The sequence below is a fragment of the Rhinatrema bivittatum genome, chromosome 15, assembly GCF_901001135.1.
Source record: "Rhinatrema bivittatum chromosome 15, aRhiBiv1.1, whole genome shotgun sequence".
NCBI classification, from domain to species: domain Eukaryota; kingdom Metazoa; phylum Chordata; class Amphibia; order Gymnophiona; family Rhinatrematidae; genus Rhinatrema; species Rhinatrema bivittatum.
In genome coordinates, this window is record NC_042629.1 from 10958076 (window position 1) to 10984643 (window position 26568).

The 26568-nt window shown below is 47.4% G+C and overlaps 1 protein-coding gene across 6 annotated transcripts in view; it reads right to left on the reverse strand.

Annotated features, from left to right (window-relative positions):
- The window catches only part of CRYBG3 (crystallin beta-gamma domain containing 3), a 55811-nt gene extending 30268 nt beyond the window's left edge, over positions 1–25543 (reverse strand). For 2 of the 6 annotated variants that reach the window (XM_029579294.1, XM_029579300.1), the window contains exons 1-4: positions 25388–25543; positions 17240–17297; positions 9920–10347; positions 2652–7482 (exon numbers count right to left, since the gene is read on the reverse strand). In XM_029579294.1, the coding sequence (XP_029435154.1) occupies positions 2652–7482; positions 9920–10347; positions 17240–17297; positions 25388–25509 (5439 nt within the window). In that variant the 5' untranslated portion in view covers positions 25510–25543. Of the gene's footprint in view, positions 1–2651; positions 7483–9919; positions 10348–10829; positions 10958–13615; positions 13741–17239; positions 17298–25266 lie in introns of those variants that run through there. The other 4 variants (XM_029579296.1, XM_029579297.1, XM_029579299.1 and 1 more) reach the window with 4 other exon arrangements.
- Between the last annotated feature and the right edge of the window lie 1025 nt (positions 25544–26568).

Here is a 26568-nt window from a genome sequence, read left to right on the forward strand (position 1 = left end):
ACAAACCTTTTGGGTTAAGGGTTGCCTGACTTTACTACCTTCACCTCTAAAGATTTTTTTTTCATGTTTCATTTTAGTGCTTTTCTTTATTTGGTCAGTGCCACTAAAGTCAGGGGCTCTCCAGCCTCCTCCTCCTGTTTCTGCTCCGTGCATCTACATCGTCTCTGGACCCTTCCTCTTGCCCTCATAGGGGCAGATGCAATACAGTGCACTCAGCCGAGTGCAGTGTATAACCTGCAGTCGGACACGGGTTGAATAGGTGCTAATCAATCCCCTAATGCAATAAGGGGATTAGCGCATATTCAACACGCATCCAACGCAGAGTGAATCTAATAGCACCCATCACATGCAAAAGCATTAGGCATTCACTCCCGATGTGAAATAAAAGAAAAGTGCTTTTCTGTAATATCATTGTGATATTAAGTAGGATGAAAAATTCAAGAAAGAAAAAGTTAAAAAAAAAAAAAAAGACAGTCGGGTTCAGGAAACAGACGCTCGACTGACAAGCGTTGGTTTCCTGAACCCTTGGTGGAAGGCCGAGTCACGAGAACCGATTGGGTTCTCATTAGCAAGGAGGCCCTAGGGTCATGACCCCCTAATTTTAACATTGCATGGTGCCCGCTTTCTATGCTAATTTATTGCATCGGCCCCATAGTCTGTAACTCAGGAGAGGAGATGTGGTTGCAAACAAGAAAAGTCTGAGGCTTGTACTGAAGGGGGCACATATCTACACTGGGTCTCCAAAGCTTATACCCTACTAATTCTGAAATACATGAGCGTGAAAGGATTTCCTGGAATATTCAGTCAGATGGTTACATTACAAATTCAATCCAGATCAAAAGTGAGTCAGAAACTGCTGCTTTAGGACAAGGTCTTTGAGACCAGAGTGGAGGCAGGATGGGTCACAAGATAAAACCTAATTAGAAACTCAAGATTTAACAGGCTTCAGTGCTAATCTTTTGCAAACGGTTCCGATTCCCGCAGAAAATAACGAATTTTACTGGAAAACATTCCCAGCATAACAGATTGGTGCAAAATTCCCTGTTAAACCTGATTTTTATTTTGTGGTAAGGCTGTGGTTCCAGGAGTAGGCCTCAAACAATAAGCAGTTGTTAAAAGTCAAGAGACTGCAATTAAAGCACAGTTTTGTGAGGAGACTGCATGCCTCAGTGTCTTTCCTCTCTCACACCAGTAGAACCCAACATTTGGTTCATGGGGAATGAGTTTGGCCCCTCAATCGCAGGATTTCATGTGCAGTTGGTCATCTGTGAAGAGTGCCGTGGGAAACGGAAACTTTAGGTTTTGAAGCTTCCAGAGTTGAAGCTGTTTGCTTTTTGAGTCACTGACAATCTTATCGCTTTCTATTTTGCCCTAACATCTCCCTGGAGCCATACAAGAGGGAAGGGCAGCTAGGCAGATGTTGTGTTAAATACTGAAGGCTTGCCCCACACCGCTGGAAAGAGCTTCATAGCACACAAACAGGCCGGGTGCACCATTTGGCCGTGCGTTTTAGACGCTCTATTATTACCCCTTATACTGCAACTGCATGTTGATGAGCCTATTAGTTATTCGCCAGGAATACTGAAAATAAAATGTGCAGCCAAGCCACACATTTTACTCTCAGAAATGAACACCTGCCCAAGGGCAGACATTAACTTTGAAAACACCAGGAAAAGTGTACAGAAAAACAGAAAAAACTGCTTTTCTGTACACCCTCCGACTTAATATCATAGCAATATTAAGTCGGAGGCAGCAAAAATTTTAAAAAAAAATCTGCCCACTGGTCGGTGGGTTCGAAAAAGGAGGCTCAATTTTGCCGGCGTCCATTTTCCGAATCCGTGGCTGTCAGCTGCTTCGAAAACCAACGCCGGTAAAATTGAACATCAGTTGTCGGACCGCTGACAGCCGCCGCTTCCGCTAATAAGGAGGCGCTAGGAACGCGCTACTGTCCCTAGCACCTCCTTATTAGCGCCGGGCCTCATTTGAAATCAAAATCTCGCGCCCAGGAGAGGTGCCTGGGTGTGCGTCGGGAGAGTGGGTGCTTATTGCAGCGGCTTGTTAGTTACTTTTACTATTGAATCTGGTTTCCTGCTTGGGACAGGTCCTGCATATCAGGACTAAGTTTCGGATATTTAACAATCTAGAAAAGGGAAACAAGTGCCCACACATACCATATTTGAGAAACTGTCTGGGTTTTGTCATGTTCAGCTCATTGCACCTAACTTGGGCTTTTCTAACAAGTCAGTGGCTAATGTTTATAGGTTATAACAATAGGGGCTGTGTATATTTTAAGTGATTTTGTGTTTATAACTGTTATGTGATTATGGATGTTAAAATTGTAATCCACACTGAACAAGAGGTTTGGAAAGAGTGTAATATAAGATTAAATAAAACGTAACATTATTGACACAGTAAATGATTGCAGATGAAGATCAAAAGGGTGATCCAGTCTGCCCAGCACAGAGCAGGACACCCCATAACTACACGGATGCTTAGGGGCAGTAGGCTGGTTCTTACAGGATTGCTTTTTCAGGTTTTAGCCCTTGTACGATGAGGTTTATCTGTACTTAGCACTCCATTTGAACATGAGCTCTCTGGCATGTGACTCTATGAATATTTTTATCCTATGCAAGAAATTACAAATCTCTTACCACAAGAAGAGCAGTTTTCAGAAAATCGTCCTCTGGGGGGTCCTTTGGCAGCAACATTTCCTCAAATATGCTTCCGACCTTGACCTCCTTCTCAAGCGAGTATGTTTTGGCGGCCTGCAGGTACTGATAGTACACACTTCTGGAAGCTGCACGGGACTTGGTGGCTTGGTCAGCTTGTGGGACGGCCAGACTCAAATCTGTCAACGCAACTGCTGGGGAGGTCTCGCCCTGCAGGTTAGGCAGTGTTGGGTCTGCAGAGGAACTCAGGACTGTGTTGGATGATGGAGCGGGTTCTGGTTCTGCAGACATGGGCCGATCATTTACATGGTCTGTGCTTTCACTGGTAGGGGGAACTTCATCCTGAAACGGTGTCTTTTCTTCAGAAGATTTCTCCTCGTCCTCATTCAGCTCCCTGCTGTGCTTTAAACGATCGGACACAGACTGGAGCAGGGACAAGACAGAGAAGGAGGACTGCTTCTCATTGTCCAAAGTGGATTTTTCACTGGGATAACCCGGTGAGCCACTGCTGGAGATGAAATCCTCTTGAGAGCTCTCGTCCTCATATATGGGTGATAAAGAGAAGGGATAAATGCGGAACCGTTTAGCCTGGATGGCCAAGAACGAGTCCGGGTTGTCAGGGAGTTCTTCAGTCTCCCTGTAACGACAGTCAGGGTCGTCTTCCCTTGCCATTACTTCACTGGCTGCATAATGTTGGAACCCATTTGCAGGCGGATCTGAGAAAAGACGGTAGCGCTGCACCATTTCCTCCACGGAAACATTTTGCTCTTCATCTTCTGAAATCCCGTTATGCTGCAGGGCAACAGAAAAGTTGGGATTTGAGCAATCATCCTGTGAAAGAAAGCACAAGCAATTCTGTCCCTCCTGCATTTCAGTGCTATGGCTCACGTCTTCAGCAAGGACATTCTCCGTGTCTGTGTCCCTCTCTATTAGTGACAATGCTTTTGATTCATTTACATCAGAGGGCAAATCTGTCTGCAGAGTCTGTAATTTTTCTGTCACTATCCTGTTAAATTCCTGTAATGGCAACACAGTCTCAGGTCTGGCAGTAGATATGGCGAGACTACTTTCGTTACCTTGATTTGTAATCATTTCTCTAGTCAGTAAGTCTTTAGATATGTCTGCAGGATCCCATTCCATCACTACTTTGCTATTGGAATGCAGAAGCCCATTCCGAGGAGTTAAATGCATGCTGTTTTGTACCGTTTCTCCTGTTTTTAATGTCAGATCTGTGCAATTCAGAACAGTTTGCAAAGATAATGGAACGGAACAGTTTGAAGCTTCAGAGACTTTGAACAAACCATCCAATAGTTCAGAGGATTTGGGGATTTTTGTTCCAGAATATTTATTGGTTATGTCTTCTGCTTTGAGTGTCAGTGCTGCATCTGGGCCCGCTGAGCTTCCTATGCAGGATGTCAGCACCATAATATTATGGGTTTTGTCTAAACTAAGTTCCACCTCCTCAGATGTCACTTTTTCTTTGGCTAGATTAATAACTGCATTAATTATTTCTTCTGCTTTCAGGGCAAGTAAGCTTTGCACATCAACTCTCGCAGGGGTACCGAATGACCTGTTCTCATCACCATCTCCCTGAAAGATTTCATTCCTTTCACTTGTCAGTGGGCTTTCCTCTAAACATTCTTCTGGGATCTTGCTTGACAGACTGGCTTCTTTTTTTGCACGAATCTGGTGAACAGGTGATGCTTGATTAGCCCTTAAGTCTTCTATGGCTGAATGCAAAATATTGCCAACAATTTCATCCACTTTATTCAACAGAACACAGCTTACATCTCTAGAGGTGCTATGTTCTGCCTTAGCTTGTATGTCAGCCTGATCTGTTATTTCTTTTGCCTCAGATGACACAAAGCTTGGTTTGACTTCCGAAATGCCAGGATTGGGTTGACAAGGCAATGGAATTGACGCTCTTTCCTTGTTAGTTTGTTTTATACTTGGTGACACGGTATCGAAAGATTCCAAATGACAAATGTCAGATGGCAATGCCTCAACCATGATGGCATCGCCATCTCCAAGAGGCGAGTTCTTAGTCACACTGGCATTCAAAGACTCTGTGCCAAGAAGTGAAACCCAGGAACCAGTAACATCACTAGATTCAGGTGAAGCCTTGGTCACAATTGTCTTCCCACATTCAAGGTCAGGGAAAGAATTCTTAGTTATGCTGATATTTTTTGGTTTAATGGCAAATGAAATATTGTCCATGTTGACATTTTTGGAGGTCAAGACAGGATTTTTAATCTTAATCTGACAGCCACCATCCAATTTAAGAGCAGGAATAGAGGTTGTAGCCATGCTGATACCTGTAGATTCAGGGGAATGAGGACAAATGTTGGCCAGGCTGACATTTTTACACTCGGCAGGAGATGTGATCTTATTCTCGTTACAATGTTCAGATTCTGTGACAATTATGGCTATGTTGTTATCATCATCAGACGTAGAGGAGGAAATATTGCCAACACAGTCATTACCATTTGTAATGGATAAGGAGGAAATGTTATTTACCATATGAGCACTGTCAGTAACAAGAGTAGGATCTTCTGTTCCTAGTGTAGGAGGAGAAATCTTAGATAAAACAGAGGATTCATTAGGTAGAGCAGGAAGGTTTGCTATACATATATATTCTGGTTCGAGAGCAGAAGGTATAATTTTACTTACATGGATGACTTCAGGATCCAAGGTATGTGCTAAAATCTTGACCCTATTAACATCTATAGATTTCACTGAAACCTTGGCGACACAAACACCTTTTGATGCAAGGACAGATGGTAACATCTTGGCAATATTCAGTGTATTCACATCATTGGGTACAGAAGTGAGATGAGAAATCCCCTGCCCTTGTATTGGAGGATCAGCCTCCAATACAAGGGCAGGGGGAGAGATCCCGGCTGCAGGATCAGCATCCGATACAAGGACAGGGGGAGAGATCCCAGCTGCAGGATCAGCCTCCGATACAAGGGCAGGGGGAGAGATCCCAGCTGCAGGATCAGCAACAGATACAAGGGCAGGGGGAGAGATCCCGGCTGCAGGATCAGCATCAGATACGAGGGCAGGGGGAGAGATCCCGGCTGCAGGATCAGCATCAGATACGAGGGCAGGGGGAGAGATCCCGGCTGCAGGATCAGCATCCGATACAAGGGCAGGGGGAGAGATCCCAGCTGCAGGATCAGCATCAGATACGAGGGCAGGGGGAGAGATCCCAGCTGCAGGATCAGCATCAGATACGAGGGCAGGGGGAGAGATCCCGGCTGCAGGATCAGCATCAGATACGAGGGCAGTGGGAGAGATCCCGGCTGCAGGATCAGCATCAGATACGAGGGCAGGTAGAGAAATCTTTGCTAAAGTGTCACAGTCAGAAGGAAGGGCAGAGGAAGGACAATTTATCTCACTGTTATCACTAGATTGGGTAAGGGCAGAAGTTTTAATCATGCTGCTGTGATCAAATATGTTAGGGAGCATAGAAATATCATCAGATGAAAAGTCAGGGATAGAAAACTTGATCTGATGATCATCATGGGAACTAGAGGTAATGCGAGACGATTCAGCCATGCTAACATGATTGGCTTCAGGTAAATGTTGGCCAATACTAAGACCCTCCAAATCTGTGCTTGCAATGCTTTCCATGGCCACTTGAATGGCAAGAGACAGTTTTTCATCTTCATATGCCTTCAACCTGGAAGAAGCCACATTTTCAATTTCTAGAGCTGGGTATGAAACCTTTCCCAAATCCACTGAAACATCAGCTGCATTACCACTGTCTGACTCCCTGGCATGAGGAGAAATGCTTATTGTGCTGTCAGACTGATATTCTGATGCCACAGTCTGACTCAGATTTTCAGGTGCGTGTCTTGACTTCTTTGACGCATGAAAATATTTGCATGTTCTGGAGTTCTCTCTCTCTCTGACTACATCAGATGATACCAGTTCACGGGAAGCAAAGCTGACTCCCAATTTGGGGTCTTGCATATTCTGCGCCTTAGATTGCTCGGTTTCCACTGTCCTTGGGTTTTCGTCTCCACATGAATTCTCCGTCTCGGGAGCCATGTGCATCTGAAGGCCACTGGACTCTTGAGATCCATGAGTACACCCCTGAAGTTCTGATCGACCTGCGAAGCTGTCAGTTAACTTCAATTTCTCGTTGGCACACTTCCTTTCTGGACTAGATACAGACTCTGAGTGATGAGAAGACTCAGGATGGGAATTTGGAACTTTTTCCATATTAGAAATTCTGGCCATTGACTGAAAATCCACCTCCCTGAGTCCATTAGCCTGGCTCTCATTTTTGTTCAGTCTGTTATTAGTCAAATTTCTTTCCAAAGTGATAGTGTTCTGACAGCTGGAGCTGCTGGATATCTTACTCTTAGCCTCTGACAGCAAGTCTAAATCAGATGAACTTGTCTGCGTGTAAAATGGCACATGTTTGGATGGAAATGACCTTGCCTCTTCAGTATTGTTTGAGTTAAGAGCTGCTTCAGGTGTACTGGTACACTTCTCCGGTGCAAAGTGGTTGAAAACTTGTTTTACCTTATCGCTCTTTTTCCATTCTATTTCAGCCACTTCATCTTCATCCTTGGTCTCCCTTTCTGACCAATGACCTTCAGTTTGTGTATTTGCCAGAGTGCCATTTTCAATGTCTCCATTCTTTGTCACGTCGAAGGTGTCATTGGTGCCAGGGTTCTCGTCTCTTTCAGGGATCGCATTATCCACATGTGCTCGTCTCTTCAGGAGCTTACGTATCTGCCGGGACCCTCGATAGGTTGCATAAGTTACTGCAGGTGCACTCTCCTTGCATTCAATTTGCCTGGAACAGAAAATGTGGGTCTTTAATTATTGCTTTTGTAACATCATTGCATGTATATGAACAGCAAGACTGGCAACTTGCAGTGTTAGCAAACTATTGCACTGAGTCATGTCCCCTTCAATGCTTTTTCCATCTTACTGCTTACACAGAAAAAAAACCCACTAAAAATAATCCAAGAACATTTATTTAATCTATAACAAACCTAGATAGTGGATTCAACTCTTTAGAAAAGCAGAACTATGAGAAGGGAAACGTTGACATACTGAAATGAATCATTCTCCAACTCGAATGGCTATTCTAAACCATGCTTGGAACAGGCAGCGAGGGCATGGGAGCTTAGACTCCTTGGTGCATATTACAAGACAGGCCAGGGGTGTCACTGACATTGCTTCAGACCTCTGCCTGGAGCCCAATGTGGTGCAACATGATCAGGGTGCACTGAGAATTGTTGTGCCAGGAACAGGGAACCCCAATCCCCTACCTCCCACCTCCTCATGAGGGTAAGCTCTAGAGGAGGATGCAACAGCAATTATCTTCCTCAGCTTAAAAGGAAACACATGCCACCAGGATGGTGAGCCACCTTCCCCCTTCCCAGAGCTAGTTACAGAACACACCTGAGGAGGAAACGCACCCTGTGGGGGCTTGGACCATCCAGAAGGCATTTCCACTGAGGATCTGCCATCCAGGACCGACCCATCGCCGGGCAGACTGCACCCATTTATCTCTTAATGGTTTCATGGCCTCTTGAACTCTTCAAAGTTCTTTTCCACTTTCCCTTACAGCATTTGTTAAGTATTGGTTTCATGCTTGGATCACATACCAAGATTTGAGGGAAGGGTCTGGAGACAGACTGCAGTGACAGAGTAGACAAGGCAGCTGGGTAAATTGAATAAACCACCAATAACTCTTTTATCATGCCAGCTAGTTTTCTGACATATCTACATTCCTAGTAAGATTGCCAATGTTGTCATCATCATCATAGTTAATGCAGTAAATGACAGCAGACCAAAATGGCATCTCTCATGCTTTTCCAATGAGAGAGCTTTCAAGTATCAAGTCCTGAAATGATTCAGGAGAGCATTAATGGCCTTCGTAGCACAACTATTAACATTCTTATTTCTGTTTTGAATTAATTACATTAATCAATCTAGTATCTCTGGACAAGAAGTAGAAGAGTAAACCATTATTCTTAATATAAGAATCAAATATAAATATCTTTCTGGGCAAGCTAAAGAATCCATGTTTGTTGGGACACATTGCATTTAAAAAAGGTTATTAGTAGATGATGAAGCATGAAACCAAGACCAGCTCTTCCCTGTGATATGGACAATTGTATGTCCAAGCATGGAAGAGTTGTGAGACACTGAACACTCACAGCACAATCTTAGAAAGAAATGAGACCACTGAGGGTGGAGAGGGGGCATCTATCCCATGTCAGTCACTACAGTGCAGAGTACTAAACAGCTGCAGAGACTTCGCACATCTGTTCATCTAAAGCAATGTCTTACTATCCAGGTACAGCTAAATTACAATTTAGACTTTTGGGTTCAGTAAAATGTTGTTTACAGGATAGCACTCCATAAATACTGCTTATAACTAGAGAGACCAGGTTCCATGCTGACGCCCTCCCCCTCAGAATGCAAGGTTGACGGGGCTGGAACTAGATTTTTCCACATTTTGCTGGCAATCTGAACCTTCTTGTCATAAGCAATCATTAACCCAATGTAACAGAACATAAAGAGCAAGAAATGTCATAGGAACTATATCAGACCTATGCCACTCCAACCCGTTGATTGTCCTCCATCTGAATGTAAGTTCAGCTGACATATAAATCAGCGAAATAATTCCACTATAAACTTTCAATGACACTTGGCCACGGCTCCTATTAGAGACTCATTCAGCCTGTCCCCAAACCCAACTGGCACCTCACTTGCCCATCATCAATACCAATGCCTTGCATGTCAAAGTCCATTTGGCACCTCGCTCATCCTGGGCAACAAAGAGCCAGCTGTGGTTGCTAACTCTACCCTCACCAGCTCAGCCAGAATTTTTCTAGGAACATCTGGAGAGCAGACAGGATTGTTTAAAATCTAAAAGAACCTTGAATGTTTATACTGTCGTTCTTCAGATGGGGGTGCTCTCCTGAGCTGACGCAAACCTTGTTAAATACCAAGTTCCTCTTTCCACCAATCACCTCCCCCCATTTTTACCTTCTGTAACTTCTGTCTTTATAAACTGATGGTTACTAATGTGAGGAAGGAGCTCCCTAGAAGGGTCACTAGCTAAGGCTTGGTTACAGATGTGTGGAGAAGCTCCTTCCATCAGGACATTAACATGGTATTTTCTGCTCCTGAGCTCATTAACATTTTGTTTGTAAGTTCACTAATCTGTTCCTCAATTATAGTTTTTCCAAAGTGCTTCTTCCACTGCAGCTTACTTTAATGCATCTGCAATTTCTGGCTCGCTTCCCTCCTCAGTGTCCTGTGAAGATGCCGGCGTGAGGTTGGACAAGGAAATCTCTTCTCTGCTTGCGCTAGAACGAGTGCTCCTGAGGCGTTCAGTCTGTCCCAGGTCCACGTTCCTGCCTCCATCAGGGCTGCTTTGGCACTGTGAATCTTCTTCTGCTTTGCTGTGGTCATCTTTGAGGGCGGATGGTTTTGATTCTCGATTCAGTTCAGACTTTGATGCAAAGTTAAATAATTGTCCCAGGAAGTGCAAAAAAGGTTCCCTGGGCTGTTTGTCATTTTCTGCCATTTTAACTTCTGGAAGAACACTGGGAGAATCATTTGTGCTCATCAATTCCTGGGCACTGGAATTTTCTCCCTCTTCACTGGAGCAGTTACTCTCATCGACACTTTGGGAGACCTTTAATGAAAAAATAAAATAAAAAAAGCCTTGAGCTGCATTTCCACATGACATTTCACAGAATGCAGACTTAAGAGGTATTAAGATGTATGGCCCCAAAGAAAACCTCTCTCATTCTGTAAAACCTCAGAATTTGTTTTTCCTGCATTGGTCACTGTATGCTCAATTGACATAAAAAATAAACAGACAATGGGTTTCTTTCTGGGTACTACTACAATTTGGTGCACTTCTCTTATTAGATGAACAATTGATTTTAAAGTAATAGAAAAGAACAAAGTGATTAAAATGTATTTAGAGAAAGCTGAGGGTTTACTCTTTTAACACGTTGAGAGAACTACTGCTCACCTCAAGATGTAACGTTCCCAACCAAGGAGAAGATGCCACCATCCAGGGCTACAAAGACTGCACTATTCTGCAGCACCAAGAGTAATACCAGCAATAACAGGCAGAGTAAAAATAGAAACCTCTCCGGACAAGAATACCTTGTGAAGCCAGAGCAGGACATGTACCAGACCAAGGATGGAAAGTAGCAGAGGGTAATTATAAGCACAGATGTGCTCACAAACGCAGACGGTGCAGTCTGTGAGCGCTGCCTCCAGTACCATCAGCTCATCTCAGGTTGCTTCTGATGCTGGAAAGCGGTTTCTGGGAACAGGGCGAGAGCAGCCATTGGTACAGCCATGGAAAACTTTGCATCCCCTGCTCACTTTCAACAAACATGCTATTTCCAGAGATAAAGGGGGCTCAATAGACTGCTGCTTTTCACTATAAAAGTGAACTTTTCAAGTAAGAACATAGGCGAAGCAGAGGCAGAATATTCTATATTTTCTGCTGCAAACAGGGCCTGCACTTCCCACTGTCCTCTCTTCTGGAAAGGCGGCAATAAATGGCCTTTCTGTGAACATATATATCATTACCTCTCCTAAGGCCTTGAGTGCTACGGTAGTCTCCAGTGCTTGCTGTAAGGCCAAGTATGAGACAACAGAACGGGAGAAACTCCTCTGATAAGGCGGGCCCTGTGCCTGATGCTCAAATCAACTTCATTTACCTGTCAAGAAGATGGATGTGCTCATTGCTCTTCCATCACTACAAAGACAGCACGGAGGGATCAATTAAAATGGTCCCGGCTGACAGGAAGCTCTCATCTACCTCCGTTCCCAGCAATGATGTACAGTAATACCGCCAGTGTCTTCAGAGCTCGTATTCTTTTTGTGATCTAAGAGGTTGGGTTAGGCAGCTAAGTGAGAAAGGTCATTCACTGTGACCTCAGCCACGATGATTCATCTTCCCTTCCTTGAGATACCCATGTGTAAGCTCTTTTGGGCAGGGATCTGTACTGGGATTGCTGTGTTTTAACATTTATAAATGACCTAGAGATGGGAACGAGTCAGGTGATCAAATTTGCTGAGGATACAAAATTATTCATTTGTTAAATCACAAGAAAATTGTGAGAAATTGCAAAAGGACCTTGGGAGAGTGGGCAGAGCCAGCGTTTGGGGGGGTGTAACTTGTGCAAGCGCGCAATGTATGAGGGGGTGCCACATCATGCGGGCAGAGTGAAAAAGAGGGGTCAGGGGACAACTGTGTTGGGTAAAGGACGGGGGAGGAAGAAAAAGGTTAACACTGTGCCGGTGCAGAAGGAGGGAGCACTGTGCCAGAGCTGCCATCACCAGAGGCGGTGCCAATTTCAGTTTTTGCTCAGGACTCTGGTTAGCCTGAAGCTGGCCCTGAGACTGGGCATTCAAATGGCAGAGGAAATTTAACATGGACAAGTGCAAAGTGATGCACTTAGGGAAGGGAAACCCAAATCATAGCTACAGAATGCAAGGTTCCACATTAGGAGTCACCATTCAGGAAAAGGATCCAGGTGTCGTTATTAAAAACACTTTGAAATCTGCTCAGTGTGCAGCATCAGCAGCCAAGAAACCATATAGAATGCTAAAGATTATTAGGAAAGGAATGGAGAATAAAACAGAGAATATCATAATGCCTCTGTGTCACTCCATGGTGCGACCTCATCTCGAGTACTGTATTCAGTTTTGGTCACCACATCCCAAGAAAGATATAGCAGAATTAGAAAAGGTACACAGAAGGGCAACAAAATGATAAAGGGGATTCCCCTATGAGGAAAGGCTGAAGAGGTTAGGACTCTTCAGCTTGGAAAAGAGACGGCTGAGGGGGAGATATGACAGATCTATAAAATAAATGGATGGAACGGGTACATGTAAATTGGTTGTTTACTCTTTCAAAAAATACCAAGACTAGAGGACAAGCAATGAATTAACTAAGTAATACATTTAAGACAAATAGGAGAAAAGGTTTAAAAAGGTTTGGACCAGTTCCGGGAGAAAATGTCCATAAACCTCTATTAATGTGGAGTTGCAGAAATTCCCTGCTTATTCTTGGGATAAGCAGCCTGGAATCTCTCTACCCCTTGGGATCCTGCCAGGTACCTGTGACCTGGACTGGCCACTGTTGGAGACAGGATACTGGGCTTGATGGACCTTTGGTCTGACCCAGTTCTTATTGTGCCTGCTGCACTGCTATGACTAAACTTGGTTAGATTTAGAGGCAGTAATCTCACTGTTCAGCAGCCCAAAAAATCCCAAACAACTGGCAGAATAGAAATCAAGACTAGAACACCACACACTATGTAGACATTTATACATAAGATGAAAAACTGATCTTTTACTTGATAACTATTACTGTGCCCCCACTATCCTGCTGGAAAATTACAATCAAACTGCTGCAACATCAAAACGTTCACAGAAGGTCATCACTGCGATTTCTGCACTTAAATCCAGGACTGGAATGGATGCAGGTGGATTTCACTTCTGAGGGCCCGGAGCGTGCAGCACCAAAGGGATATTCCCACTCTGCAAGCTCCTCACTACTGGAATTGTCTAAAACTGCTCAGGATGTGCAGACGCTCTGCAAAGCTTTCCCTGTGGTAAGGAGACGGAGAAAGGCTTCCTGGGCTTCAGTCAGAGAAGTGCAATGTTTGTTTAGGTGTAATGGAAAGTCTGCACTCACCATAGGGCCTGCCTCGGTTGCAATGAACTGGGTGCTGGTAGCCAGTGCACCCTGCTCCCAGCTTTCAAAGAGAACCAGAAAGCACACGCACCATACGTGCCGTATAATTTACATCTGCTACTTATGCAGGCAGCTGAGAAGGCAGCAAAATAGCATCTCTGCATTTGAAAACTGAACACACACAGTTTTACTCCTCTGTCCTCTCTCCACCCCTGCCATGGAAACCCACACCTACTTTTAGCCAGAAGCAAGAGGGCAACCTTCAGCCAAGTCAATGGCTCTGTCTTCCTTACACTACTGCCTCCTGTCTCAACACCATTTTACAATGGCAGAGGCTCTGAACCTGTGCTTGGGTCCCAGGACCGCTTTGTGGACAAGGTATATCCCTGTATCTCTTCCTCATGTTTGGGCACCATCCAGCACATCTCTCTTCATATCTACAGATAAATACAAAAGCAAAAAGTTGCAGAAATATGTACACTGGATGTCGCTAAGGACCACCAAGGAAGAGGAGATAGAGGGGCACGTTTCAGTCAGTGCGTTCCAGTTCAGCAGCCTCAGGCATGCTGGGAAGAGGCTTGCAGAAGGGTTTCAGGGAACTGGCATCCCCTGTCACACTGGCAAATCTCCCATTCACCTAGAGACATGAGCTATGAATCCGGATCCTACCCAAGAAGGCTCTTCCTGCAATGCACCTGATTGATCGCCTCTTCTCAGCAGACATCGTATTGACTTGCTAAGTGAGCCTATTCCCTAGCTGGTTGCTTTGCTGTATCTTATCAGCTCCTCTTCTCTAATGGATTTGGGCTTTGTTCTTTATTATCAGATTGTTTATCCATAAGGTGCCTTGCGCATTCTAGCAAGGAAATAAAGATCTCTTGCAGTGAATGGGGCTGTGCTTTGCCTAAACTTTCCTGGAAAACAAGAGGACCATGCACAAACACTTCCTCTGCTGCAAACCCACTCATTCCTAGGGCCAGGGCAATGGAATTTGGTGCCATAGGCACTTCCGCCCCCGGTTACCACCCCGACTCCTACCTGCTCCTACCCGGCAGCAAAGAGGAGTGGTGCCATGGCTTGCGAGTGGCGGGAGCGCCCCCTAATGGTTGGCACTCCAGGCCCAGGCCTAGGTCGCCTAGTGCTTCCACCGGCCCTGACCCCACCCAGCAGACAGGGGCCTTCCCACAGCCATGGGATCTTTTTCAGGGGGATAAGATGCTGCCTCCATTTCTCTCTCACTTGTTATGGCTTCAGATCCCTTTGCATCTCTCCTCAGATCACCATTTGATGTCACCTGTCTTGCTATTCCAGTTGTCATTAGACCCACTGCAAAATGCCCTGGTTAGGATGCCACACAAAAGCTGCACATCCAAGTATGCGTGTATATTCTTCAAGCAGTGCAGACAGATTGGAGCTCCTTCTTCAATAGAAAGCAGAACTGTCCTTCTAAGCCAGACGTATGAACTATCCTGAGTGGGGCATCACCCTTTATTTGTCTGAGAACAGGAGACCATGGAAGAGGTTCAGGAATGTAGGATGCATAATCCCGAATCTAAACGTTAATATTCAAAATCATTCATTCTAGTAACACCAGCATGATAGGTGTGACATTACAACCATACACACCGCCAAGAGCTCAAAACGGAGCACACACCTGACGCGGATCCAAAATTTTGGAATTCCCTATCTGAGATGTTGTGTTTGATTTATCAGATAGAAAGATTCAAATGTGAGCTAAAAACATGGCTATTCAAAAATGCATACAACCTAACAAAAACATGGAACTGAAGAGATCTAGAATAGCAAGAAGGACAAGAGATTGTAACCGTGCATGAGGAAGAAATTTAACGAGAGATTGTAGGAAGCTCAATTCACGGGACTGACTAATATGGGAAATTGGTTACTCTATCTTATTTCCCGTCTTCACACCTTATGTTCTAGATCTTGGAACATTTCATTTGATAGCTGTTTATGCCTGTTTATGATTACTACCCCGGTAACCCTTCATTAGTTGCTGATTTATAGCTATGAATGCTATTTTTGTAAACCGTTGTGATCGTTACATGGAACGCCGGTATATAAAATGTCTAAATAAATAAATAAACATACATAAATCTGTTTCCCCCCGAAAAGACTGCAGAGAACTGGATCTAAGAACAGCTGTTTCTGCCCAGTGCCGGCTGCTTCTCAGTAACAGAATGGCAGCAGTTCAAGAGGAGCCTTAGGTGGGGCTCGCCTTCGTGTGCCAAAAATACAAACTCTCTCATTGTCCCAGCAACAGGGGAATATTAAACCGCCAGCCAGGACAGCTCAGGCTTTCAAGCAACATGCAGGAGGCATTTTCTTAGGGCTGACTCTGAGGCAGACGTGCCACCCCGCACTGTACTGCTCTTTCGCAGGGCATTAAAGCGGTGCTGGCATGCACCGTGACCCTTCTTGGATTGGGAGGTTGCAGGGTCCATTTCACAAGCCCATGCTGGCCACACTGCCCCCTACTGAGAAAGCAGCAGGCACCTCCTGTGCAGGCGCGCATACTCAGCCCAGAAGATCTGACGACAAATCATTTAACACCCCAAGCACAGCAGGGAAGAGATCGGGGTTCATGCTGAGCCCGACATGTTTGCTTACAAGCAGAGACCACGCTGTGCACAGTGTATACACGGCTAGCCACATAACTGGTCCTGCAGCCGGACTAGCCCGAGGGCACCTGCCAGCTGCAAGCAAAGTAAAAAGGGAGGTCAGAGTATGAGCAGGCGCTACCATGGTGTGAGCAGAGCCCTGGACCAGGAAGTTAAAGAGGACAAGACACATCAGCAAGGCTGAGGTGGGAGACGACTGCTAGGGTCCATGCTCCTCAATTACTACTCTAACTCTCGTGCTGTGGAAAGTGGCGCCCATCCGCTGTGTCTACCTGGGGCTGTAGATCACCTTGGCCCTCTATTCCACAGAGAAACCAACCTGTGCAGAAATAAGTCTCCCCTGAATAAAGCCAACTATCCTGAGCCAGCGTGAATAAATACCAGCACAGAGGGATCAGGAATTTTGCACCAGCTGCTTACTCGAGCTGCGCTAGGCCAGAAATCACCAGGGCCTACTGTAATGATAGGGCTGTGCTCCCACCTCAGGCAGCTCCCGGGCAAGAAAGAAGGGTTTGGGCACTTGCCAGGTATTTGTAACCTGGATTGGCCACTGTTGGAAACAGGATGCTGGGCTTGAAGGCCCCTTGCTCTAACCCAGTGTGGCACGTTCTCATTTATTTATTTTATTTAAAAATTTTTCTATACCGTCGTTAAGTTAAATACCATCACAACGGTTTACAGAAGGGCACGATAAAGAGAACTATGGGTGGTATAGATTACAAATTCCTCGTGTGCCATCACAGTGCTCATGTTCTTAAGGAATTCTGCTACACATCTTGCTTTCTTCCCCACTTTCTGGATCGATGTTTTCTGCCTTTGTTTCCATTGCCTCCTTGCTGGATCCTGGCCACTGTGCACACTACGTTAATGACACAGAATAGGTTTTAGGAGCCAGAAAGTCCGAGAGTTATAACTCTGGTGGTGATTAAGGCAACAGGGAGTGAAAATCTAGTCTTGTACCACACAGAATCATGCAGAAGACACCTTAGACAAAAAACGCATCACACCAGAGGTGGGGGGTGGCAGAGAAGGACTGCCCCTAACGTGGCCAGCAAATGGTGCGGAGATGCATCTCAGAGCTGCCCTGGAGAAGATGGGTTATATAAAAGAGAGAAATAGAAAGAATGACTTCATGACCCCTCCCGCTGGCATACTGGCACTGCAGCGTGTGAATGTAAAATGCATGCTCGCCGTTTCACAGATCTGATGCCACGGAATACCTGGCCAGGTGAATCTCTCTCCTCCCTGTTCACTGCGTCCAGGCTCCCCAGCTTCGGGCTGAAAAAGAAAAAGCGAAAGAGCATGTTAAACCCTTTCCCCAGGCTGAGACAGGACCAAAGCACGGAGTTTATAATTCCTAGCATCAGGCTCTCCATACATGCACCAGCGGCTGACTGCGTACTGCCCGTATGCCTTAAAGATCCCACGCTTGTTTATTTATTTAAAACGATTTCTTACCTGCACCCCTCCTGATGGGGAACAAGTAAAAGCACACATACATTGCAGAAGCCCTACTGGGAGTCTCTCCTAGGTGAGCATGAGAAGATCCTTGCTAACTTCTCAGGGATTTAGAGGGCGCATACATTCAAAGGATCCAATTGATCCAGGCTGTTTTATTCTTGTTTAGGAGTATATGAGCACACACAGGACTACTCGGGAATCAATCCCCCATCGTACTGGCAGCTAATGTAGTGAACCCAGCACAGGAATGATGTGCCCATGTAAATCGGGTCCCAGTCAATAAGTGAGCGTCCGCAGTTTGGACTGTTTGTGAGGGATGAATTATGCATGCTGGAAGGCCAAGATATAAGGAGTTGCAATAATGTATAGCTGGAAAAATAAGCATTTACAGGATGGAGGAGAAATCATACAATAGTGGCTTCAGATGTTTAAACATCCTAGGATGACATCATGACTTGATCTGGGATGACGTAGAAAGATGTTGTTAGAAGCAATAAAAGGCTGAAAATTGGGGACATCAAAGCATCATATCATCAGGTCTATGACAGTTTGAGGAGTCATTGGTGCTCTGAACAGGCCAGAGAGCACCCAATGTTCATGTTTATATAGTGAGAGACACTGTGGGTCAGCAAGACGTGTGGTGGCCCACTAGGCTTGTTAACTGAAGACACAACATGTTAGCTGCTAGATAAACTCAAGCACGGAGAGGCAAAGGACCTCAGGGCTCCCATTCCCAGACCTGAACTTTAACCTCTGGTCTGGGAGAAATATGGCACTGCTATCATTTCAGCAATGAAATTAGCGTTCCACAACAACCTTTTAATGCAGATATAGGAGTGGCTCCCTGCCTTCAGAACCCTTATTAACTCCCAAGACCTGCTCCAGGGATTTCAGCAGTAACACTGCAAGAACTCTCCAGGCCTTTAGCACGTAGCTTACAGGCAAACTGTACATGAAGAATGGTCTCTGGGGATGCTGTGAACATCGCCCCCCACTTCCCAGTCTCGACCCAGCAGTGCCCCCTGTGCTTTCTGTCCCTCCCAGACAATGGGAAAAAGCCTGCCAGGCTGGAGCAGCTCCTTCCACTGAAAGAAGCTGGCATCCTATCCAGACCAGAACAGGAAACTTCTGAGCATGAGAACAAACAGCTGAGAGTGGGAAGGGCATCTAAGCCGGGATCAGCAGCTTTCACAGGGAAGAAAACGTAACCACCTTCTTGTGCCATTCACTCAGTTGCAACAGAATCAGCCTGTCTGCTTCTGACAATTCTTATTCTCAGCTCTCCTTCCTTTTCCACGCTAATACATTTTATTTCCCAGGCTTCTGGAATAAATCGTGTTCACTTTTCATTCTGGTCACAATTTTAGAAAGTCTCCTCTATAGATCCCCCTGCTTTACAGATCAGTGGTATGCTTGTGCACTTTTGGATTTTGGGGCAGTTCCCTCTTGCTTCTTTAGGTTTTCAGTTAACATTGTGACGGTCCTCAGCTGGGGGCACTGCACCAGCGCTCCTCCTGGATCTCTGCAATCTTGGACCCTAATCCAGACGACACAGGCATCCTCACCTCACCCAGGCTGTGACTGCTACCTCTGCAGCATTCCCAGCCCCAACTGCTTGGGGTTCTGATGCAGACGTGGCTCCCAGCTGTCCATGCTGTGTTCATGCTTTACCTAGGATGCCTTCATGGGGCTCTGATGAGGATCAGGGCAGCAGCAGCTAAACTGCATTTGCTGTCTTCTCAGGAATGGAATATAAATCAGAACAAAACAGAGGGTAACCTTCTGGTTGCCAATTCTCAAAACAGATATGGCAAAACTGGAAAAGGAACAGAGAAGGGCGACCAAAATGATAGATGGGATGGAACGGCTTAAGAGGTTAGAATTGTTCAGCTTGGAAAAGAGATGGCTGAGGGGCGATATGATCGAGGTCTACAGAATTATGAATGGAATAGAACAGGCAAATGTGAATTAGTTATTTACACTTTCAAAAAATAAAAAAACCTAGGAGGTGTCACTCCATGAAGTTAGTAAGTAGTACATTTAAAACAAATTGGAGGAAATTATTTTGCACAATGCATAATTAAACTCTGGAATTCATTGTCGGAGGATGTTGTTAAGGCAGTTAGTGTAACTGGGTTTAAAAAGGTTTGGATAAGTTCCTAAAGAAGACCATAAACTTATTAACCAGATAGAGTTGGGAAAAGCCACTTCTTATCTCTGGGCGTTAGCAGCATGGAATCTATTTACAATTTGGGAACCTGCCAGGTGCTTGTGACCTGGATTGGCCATTGTTGGAAACAGAATATTGGGCTTGATAGACCTTCAGTCTGACTCAGAATGGCAAGTCTTATGTTGTAACCTTCATGATTCTAGTTTAAATGTCAACAAAATAGTCTCAAAGTCCTTCTGGTACTGCTCCTTGAGGCCATCAGTGAAACAGCAGGTATGAAAGCTAAGCATACACCACGGGAAAAGACACACTGAAAGAGAAACTCTTCCTAGAAAACCAAAACCACACATTACAGTAAGGCTTTCTTCTTACCTACCAGACTGCATTCTTGGAGGTCTCAGCCCTCCTAATGACACATTACAGTTCTGATAACCCAGGTCAGATCACCAGCCACTCCATTCCCCCCGTCAGGTCAGCAGCCACTCCATTCCCCCCGTCAGGTCAGCAGCCACTCCGTTCCCCCCATCAGGTCACCAGCCACTCCGTTCCCCTGTGACTTCAGTGCATCCATGGAGCACCCCACGCCACTGGCTCTAAACATAGCACCGGTCGGGCAGTATTTTCATTGTCCTTATGTTGCTCCACTGAACCCTAAGGGGCAGCGGTCTTGGGAAGGAGGCTACCAATCACATCACAGACCATTTTCATGCCAATTGTAAACCAACAGAATTCAATGTGACTCCTCCTGCCTCCAGGAATATGGAAAGTGAATGCTTTAAAGGACTTCATAGCACCATTGTGAGATGACGCAGAGTGCGGACGCAGTGCCAGAGCTGCACTAATCTGAGGGAGGAAGAGGTCTCTGCAGGTTGCAGTCCCCTGCTTTTGTTGTATCCTTCCCACACAATGCAGGCTGAAGGAAACAGACCTCAAACTTACCCCCAGCCCCCACCACTCCCATAGTCCTAGCAATACCAACTACGGATTTTAATTTTGTAAGAGCTGAAGAGGGAACAGTGTGGAGCCAAAACTTCAACAGTGCTAGCATAGAATATGATCAGCAAAACAATTAGTCTAGCACATGCCAAGTCTACAAGAACGAAAACAGAAGTATTCTAATTAATAAAAACCTCATGTGAGGAAGGCTGTCCGCTTGTAAACTGCATTGATTGTTTTCAGAAACCATAAGCTAGACCATCCTGTCTTCTTGTACAGCGCGGTTTCCACACTGCCCTATCCTATCAGTGGTTTGCCAGCAAACATTGCCCCAAGGACACCATGTCTCCAGGCTGACCCTACAGGGATCCAGCAAACAGTAACCCAAGAAGGATACTGACCCTCCAGGGTGATCCTAGGGAAACTCAGCAAACCTGTGTGTGCATGGTGACCCTAGGGGTACTCAGGAAATTATAGGCCCAAGGAACAGCACACCATGTCTACAAAGTGACCTTATGGGCAAAGTCCCAAAAGCAGGACACCATGCCTCCAGGGTGACTCTACGGAGACCTGGTAAGCATTGACCTAAAGAGGACACCACGCCTCCAGGGTGACCAGGGACCCAGCAAGCACTGACCCAAGGAGCAAGACACTACGTGACTAGGGTGACCCCACAGGGTCTGTGGTACTACATGCTCGCCCATTTGCTGTTTTTATTTTAAATGCTAATAAGTAACAGGTCACTTATGTATTGTATTATTTTAATGGTTAGTATTATAATGTTTTGGTCAAAAGTATTATACAAAGAAATAATATAAAAGACACCTGCACATTTATCTGTGTAATAATAAGGTTATGACATAAACACAGCTCAAACACACACACACTCCCCCCACCCCCCACCCACGTGCCTCTCCATGGCCCCAGGCAGGGCAGCTGTCGAGTCTGCCATGTGGGTAAATAAATGATGAGCCCTGTTCACTTGCATTTCTGTCCTTCCAAACAAATGCTGTTTTGTATTCTCTGCAAACTCCAAGCTCCCCAGAGTCCTGCATAAACAGCTCCCCACTTCTGATCTGCTCTGACCATTAGAACAGCTGTTAGCTCCTCATTTTCAGGGTGGTCTGCCCCTAAGAAAGTAGCCTGTGGCCTGCGTCAGCCAGCAGTGAGTGCTCCCCAGCGGCAGAGCTGGACTGGAAGAACAGGTCAGAGGTCAAGCAGTGACTGCTCCCCAGCGGCAGAGCTGGACTGGGCGAGCGCTGCTCCTAATCTCTGCACTCTGCCCTGGGTCAGCCCGAGTTCTGCCTTGCCTCCTGGTTATAGAAGCCCATAAGCAGTGTGGGCGGCCTGCAAACCTCTGCCTTAGCAGTGCAATCTCTGCTCCTAACATTTGACAGGACAAATGGAGGGCAGCAGAATGTCCTACACTGAGCTATCAAAGCAGAGTCAGCATGTTTTTGAATTTCGGAGTCCTTTTTAGGATGGAGGGACCCTGGAAAACAAGGCTGGTTTATTGCGGCCCGTCACTTCTTGCTTATATTCCTCATAATCGCTGGGGTGAGTGTGTGCAGCTGCCCCTCTGCCCTCTCTCTCTGCTGCAAGGTCTCAGGTGTGCCTTCTAGCACTGCTTGCTGGGTGCTCCCTTTGTTTAGTCTCAGAGAAAGCCAGGCCTAGGGGCTGTGTGTGCAGCGCGCGCCAGAAGAGACGGGGAGCTCTGGAGATTAGCTGTCACTCTCTGACAGCCTCATCTTGTGCTTTCTAAACACCCATCCAGCTGGGTTCACCTGGGTAGTAATTCTACAAGAATGTGACTCATTCTCACACAGTCTAACAGTGGCAGAAGGTTATTCATGCGTTTAGGACTCTTCCAGCAGAAAAGCAGGAGCACCTCCCACCCTGACAAGCCCAGTGTGAAACACTTCTGTAAACACATCCAATATTACTAGGCAGGGTCTGTGCAATGCAAATATGTGCACATGAGTCACCAAATACCTAGCCTAAAATTCATACCAACATGGGACTGCGATTGTGGTGTGCACCAAACTGATGTTGAAATAAAGTGTGCCCAAGAAGAAATGGGTTGGAGGCAGATTGCAGCTCTCAGAGGGGAACAGAACCCGCAAACCAGCAGCTCTAGCAACACAAACTGGGTGCCCCAGGGCTTCTCCAGCAGGCCTCGCCCAGACCAGAGCCACAAGCCAGGCTCAGCAGGGAAGGAAGTAGAACCACACCGAGGTTTTACACACATAAAATCTCTGAAGTGTTATGAAAACACAAAAGCCAATGCTGTTCATTACATAAAACTACAAAATCCCTTTTACAGCATCCAGCTCCTGACAGAAGGGAGAGGCTGCACTCCCGTGCTGTCCTGGGGGCATTCTGCAGAAGGAAACATGTTCTCTGTCCCGATTACACAGCAGAAAGGCTTTCGAATTCAGAGGGACAGGCACGAAAGGGCCAGCAGCTTTATAAGAAGCTCGGCTTAGCAAACAGGCAACCACAGGCACAACCAGTGCAATGTTTCCTCTGCAAGAGGCAGTTTTCTGACAGTTCTGCTTTTCGTGGGCTCGGAGGCTGCTCTTATTTATTTATTTAGAAGCTTTTAATATACCGATACTCAAGATAAATATCTTATCGTACAAGGGAGAACCAAGGATATAGGAGAAAAAAGTTACATAAAACAGGGTGCTGAATTCACCACAACTATAAGAGATGGATATAGCTTAACAGAGCGCTTAAAGCTTCATTAGCTAGCGTTTTACTGCACTTTTATTTAGTGCTGACTTTTTAACGCCCTGGTACAAGGCATATAACTCTTTTACATCAGGAGTTAGGGATCAGCACTAAAAAGCTGGCGCACATTTTTAGCGCAGGTCTTCAAGAAGGAAGGTGCACACGCAGGGGTCCAAGACAAACCAGCAACCTCGCCCCCTCCCCCTAAGGGCAGCAGATCCGGCACAACATCCTTCTCTGGCCCCAGACGGCATCCACCTCTCGCTCTCTCCTCACCCTCTGCTCCCCTCCCAGCTCAGCAAACCAGCATCACCCCCAATCTCTTCGTCCACTTTCCCAGTGCCAAGAAATTCCTCTCTCTCCCTCTTCACCCACACAGCACCCTCGCCCCACAACTCCCCCATCACCCAACATAGTTTAAGGAGGCAATGAGTAGGGAGGGCAAACTGGTGGGGATGGGGCCAAAGGGGCCCAATTCATCACTAGCCCCCAGGAGAATTGGGGGAGGGGCACTGGGGGTCCCATGCATGCTATGCCCACACCTAAGCATCCATTCCCTTCACTCCTGCAGCTCGGCAGAGACCTTAGCGCCCGAGGCAGCCACTCTCGCCGTGCGTCCCCCCAGCCACTCTCGCCGTGCGTCCCAGCCACTCCAGCCACTCTCGCCGTGCGTCCCCCCAGCCACTCTCGCCGTGCGTCCCCCCAGCCACTCTCGCCGTGCGTCCCCCCAGCCACTCTCGCCGTGCGTCCCCCCAGCCACTCCAGCCACTCTCGCCGTGCGTCCCCCCAGCCACTCTCGCCGTGCGTCCCAGCCACTCCAGCCACTCTCGCCGTGCGTCCCCCCAGCCACTCTCGCCACTCTCGCCGTGCGTCCCCCCAGCCACTCTCGCCGTGCGTCCCCCCAGCCACTCTCGCCGTGCGTCCCCCCCAGCCACTCTCGCCGTGCGTCCCAGCCACTCTCGCCGTGCGTCCCAGCCTGTGTACTCCGTACTAGCTGCGAGCGGCTTCTCACAGCTGCTCAGTAACTGAAATCAGACAGCATCTGAGCCCTTCAGTTTGGGATGTTTGGGAGTAAGGAGGACTAACTTTAATTAAAAAAAAAAATACTAAACACGGATAGCCCCTCAAAAAAAAAAAAAAAAAGGGGGAGAAATCTCAGTTTGCAAAGGAGGAGACTAAGAACTTTGTTGATAGTCACACAGCATTTGAACAACTTTTCTGGCTTCTAAAAGGGCAGCCCTGGCATGGAGCCCCGGGCAGGTGCAGGCTGCATTTATTCTGGATGTGAAGGACATGGTCTGTCAGCATTACGGGCCCCCGGGGCCTCCAGCACTCTCCCATGTCTCTAGCAGCACAGCTGCATCACAACCCCCCAATACAGCACAGCAGCACCACAGCTCAGTAGCCTGTCCAATGCAGCAAGCCCAGCAACACCCCGGGTACAACAGTACAACGCAGTACCACAAAACAGTACAGCAACATCCAGCAGAGCACAGAACAAGAGCATCTCCCTTATAGTAACACAGCTCAGCAGCACAAACAGCACAGCAACACCCCAGTAGCGCCCCCGGTAAAACAGCCCAGCAACACCCCATACAGCAGCAGAGCACAGCACAGCAGCACCTCCCTTATAGTAACACAGCCCAGCAACATAAAACAGCCCAGCAACACCCCATACAGCAGCAGAGCACAGCACAGCAGCACCTCCCTTATAGTAACACAGCCCAGCAACATAAAACAGCCCAGCAACACCCCATACAGCAGCAGAGCTCAGCCCAGCAGCACCTCCCTTATAGTAACACAGCCCAGCAACATAAAACAGCCCAGCAACACCACATACAGCAGCAGAGCACAGCACAGCAGCACCTCCCTTATAGTAACACAGCCCAGCAACATAAAACAGCACAGCAACACCCCATACGGCAGCAGAACACAGCACAGCAGCACCTCCGTTACAGCAGCCCAGCCCAGCCTTGTCTGCTCGGTCTCTCCCTGTTCCAGCTCGGGCTCCCCTTCTTCCCGTATGCTCGGGTCCTCCTCCTCCTCCTCCCTCCCATGCAGCTCTGACCTGGGCTCCGGCCTCTCGCCGTCCTTGGGCGGCCGGGGGTGGGCCGGGCTGCGGTTAAAGAGCCGCGAGAAGCCCCTGGCCACCTCATCCTGCCAGGAGCCGGCTCTCCTGCGGCCGGACATGTCGGCACTGAGCGGCGGCCGAGAGCTGAGGAGAGGAAGGGAGGGAGGGGAGGAGGGGAGGGGGCGGTCCGGAGGGGAGGGGCTGCACCTGCAGAGCTCCGTGTGCAGCACTAGCTCGGGCCAGCAGTAGGTACAGCGCAGTCAGATGTTGCACTACAAGCAGGGGCATCTAAGGATCCTTTCCCAGAGCAGATCCTGCTGCTGTGCCAAACTTTGCAACTTTAGCAATGCAAAGCAGAGTGGAACAGGAAAGGTTAAGGAGGAGCCTGCCTGCTTGCCTGCCTTTCCAATGGCCCCAGGAAGCGCAGCTTCCTTCCTGCAAGCTTCAGTTGAGAAGCAGATGCTGCTGGCCGGGCCCTGAGCCCCCGCTCCTGTGCTCTTCTTTCCTAAGCTTTTCAGGAATCTTCTCGGCAAAGGGGGAGCCGCAAGCTGCAGCTCCTATGGGGAGCAAGGAGCAGGACTGAGCAGAGAGGAGCACTCCGAGTCCCAGCAAGCCTGAGGGGAGGATTGGCCTGAGAGCCACAGGAGGCAAGGAGCAGGACTGAGCAGAGAGGAGCAGGACCGAGCAGAGAGGAGCAGGACCGAGCAGAAAGGAGCACTCCGAGTCCCAGCAAGCCTGAGGGGAGGATTGGCCTGAGAGCCACAGGAGGCAAGGAGCAGGACCGAGCAGAGAGGAGCAGGACCGAGCAGAGAGGAGCAGGACCGAGCAGAGAGGAGCAGGACCGAGCAGAAAGGAGCACTCCGAGTCCCAGCAAGCCGGAGGGGAGGATTGGCCTGAGAGCCACAGGAGGCAAGGAGCAGGACTGAGCAGGACTGAGCAGGGAAGAGCACTCCGAGTCCCAGCAAGCCGGAGGGGAGGATTGGCCTGAGAGCCACAGGAGGCAAGGAGCAGGACTGAGCAGAGAGGAGCACTCCGAGTCCCAGCAAGCCGGAGGGGAGGATTGGCCTGAGAGCCACAGGAGGCAAGGAGCAGGACTGAGCAGAGAGGAGCAGGACCGAGCAGAGAGGAGTACTCCGAGTCCCAGCAAGCCTGAGGGGAGGATTGGCCTGAGAGTCACA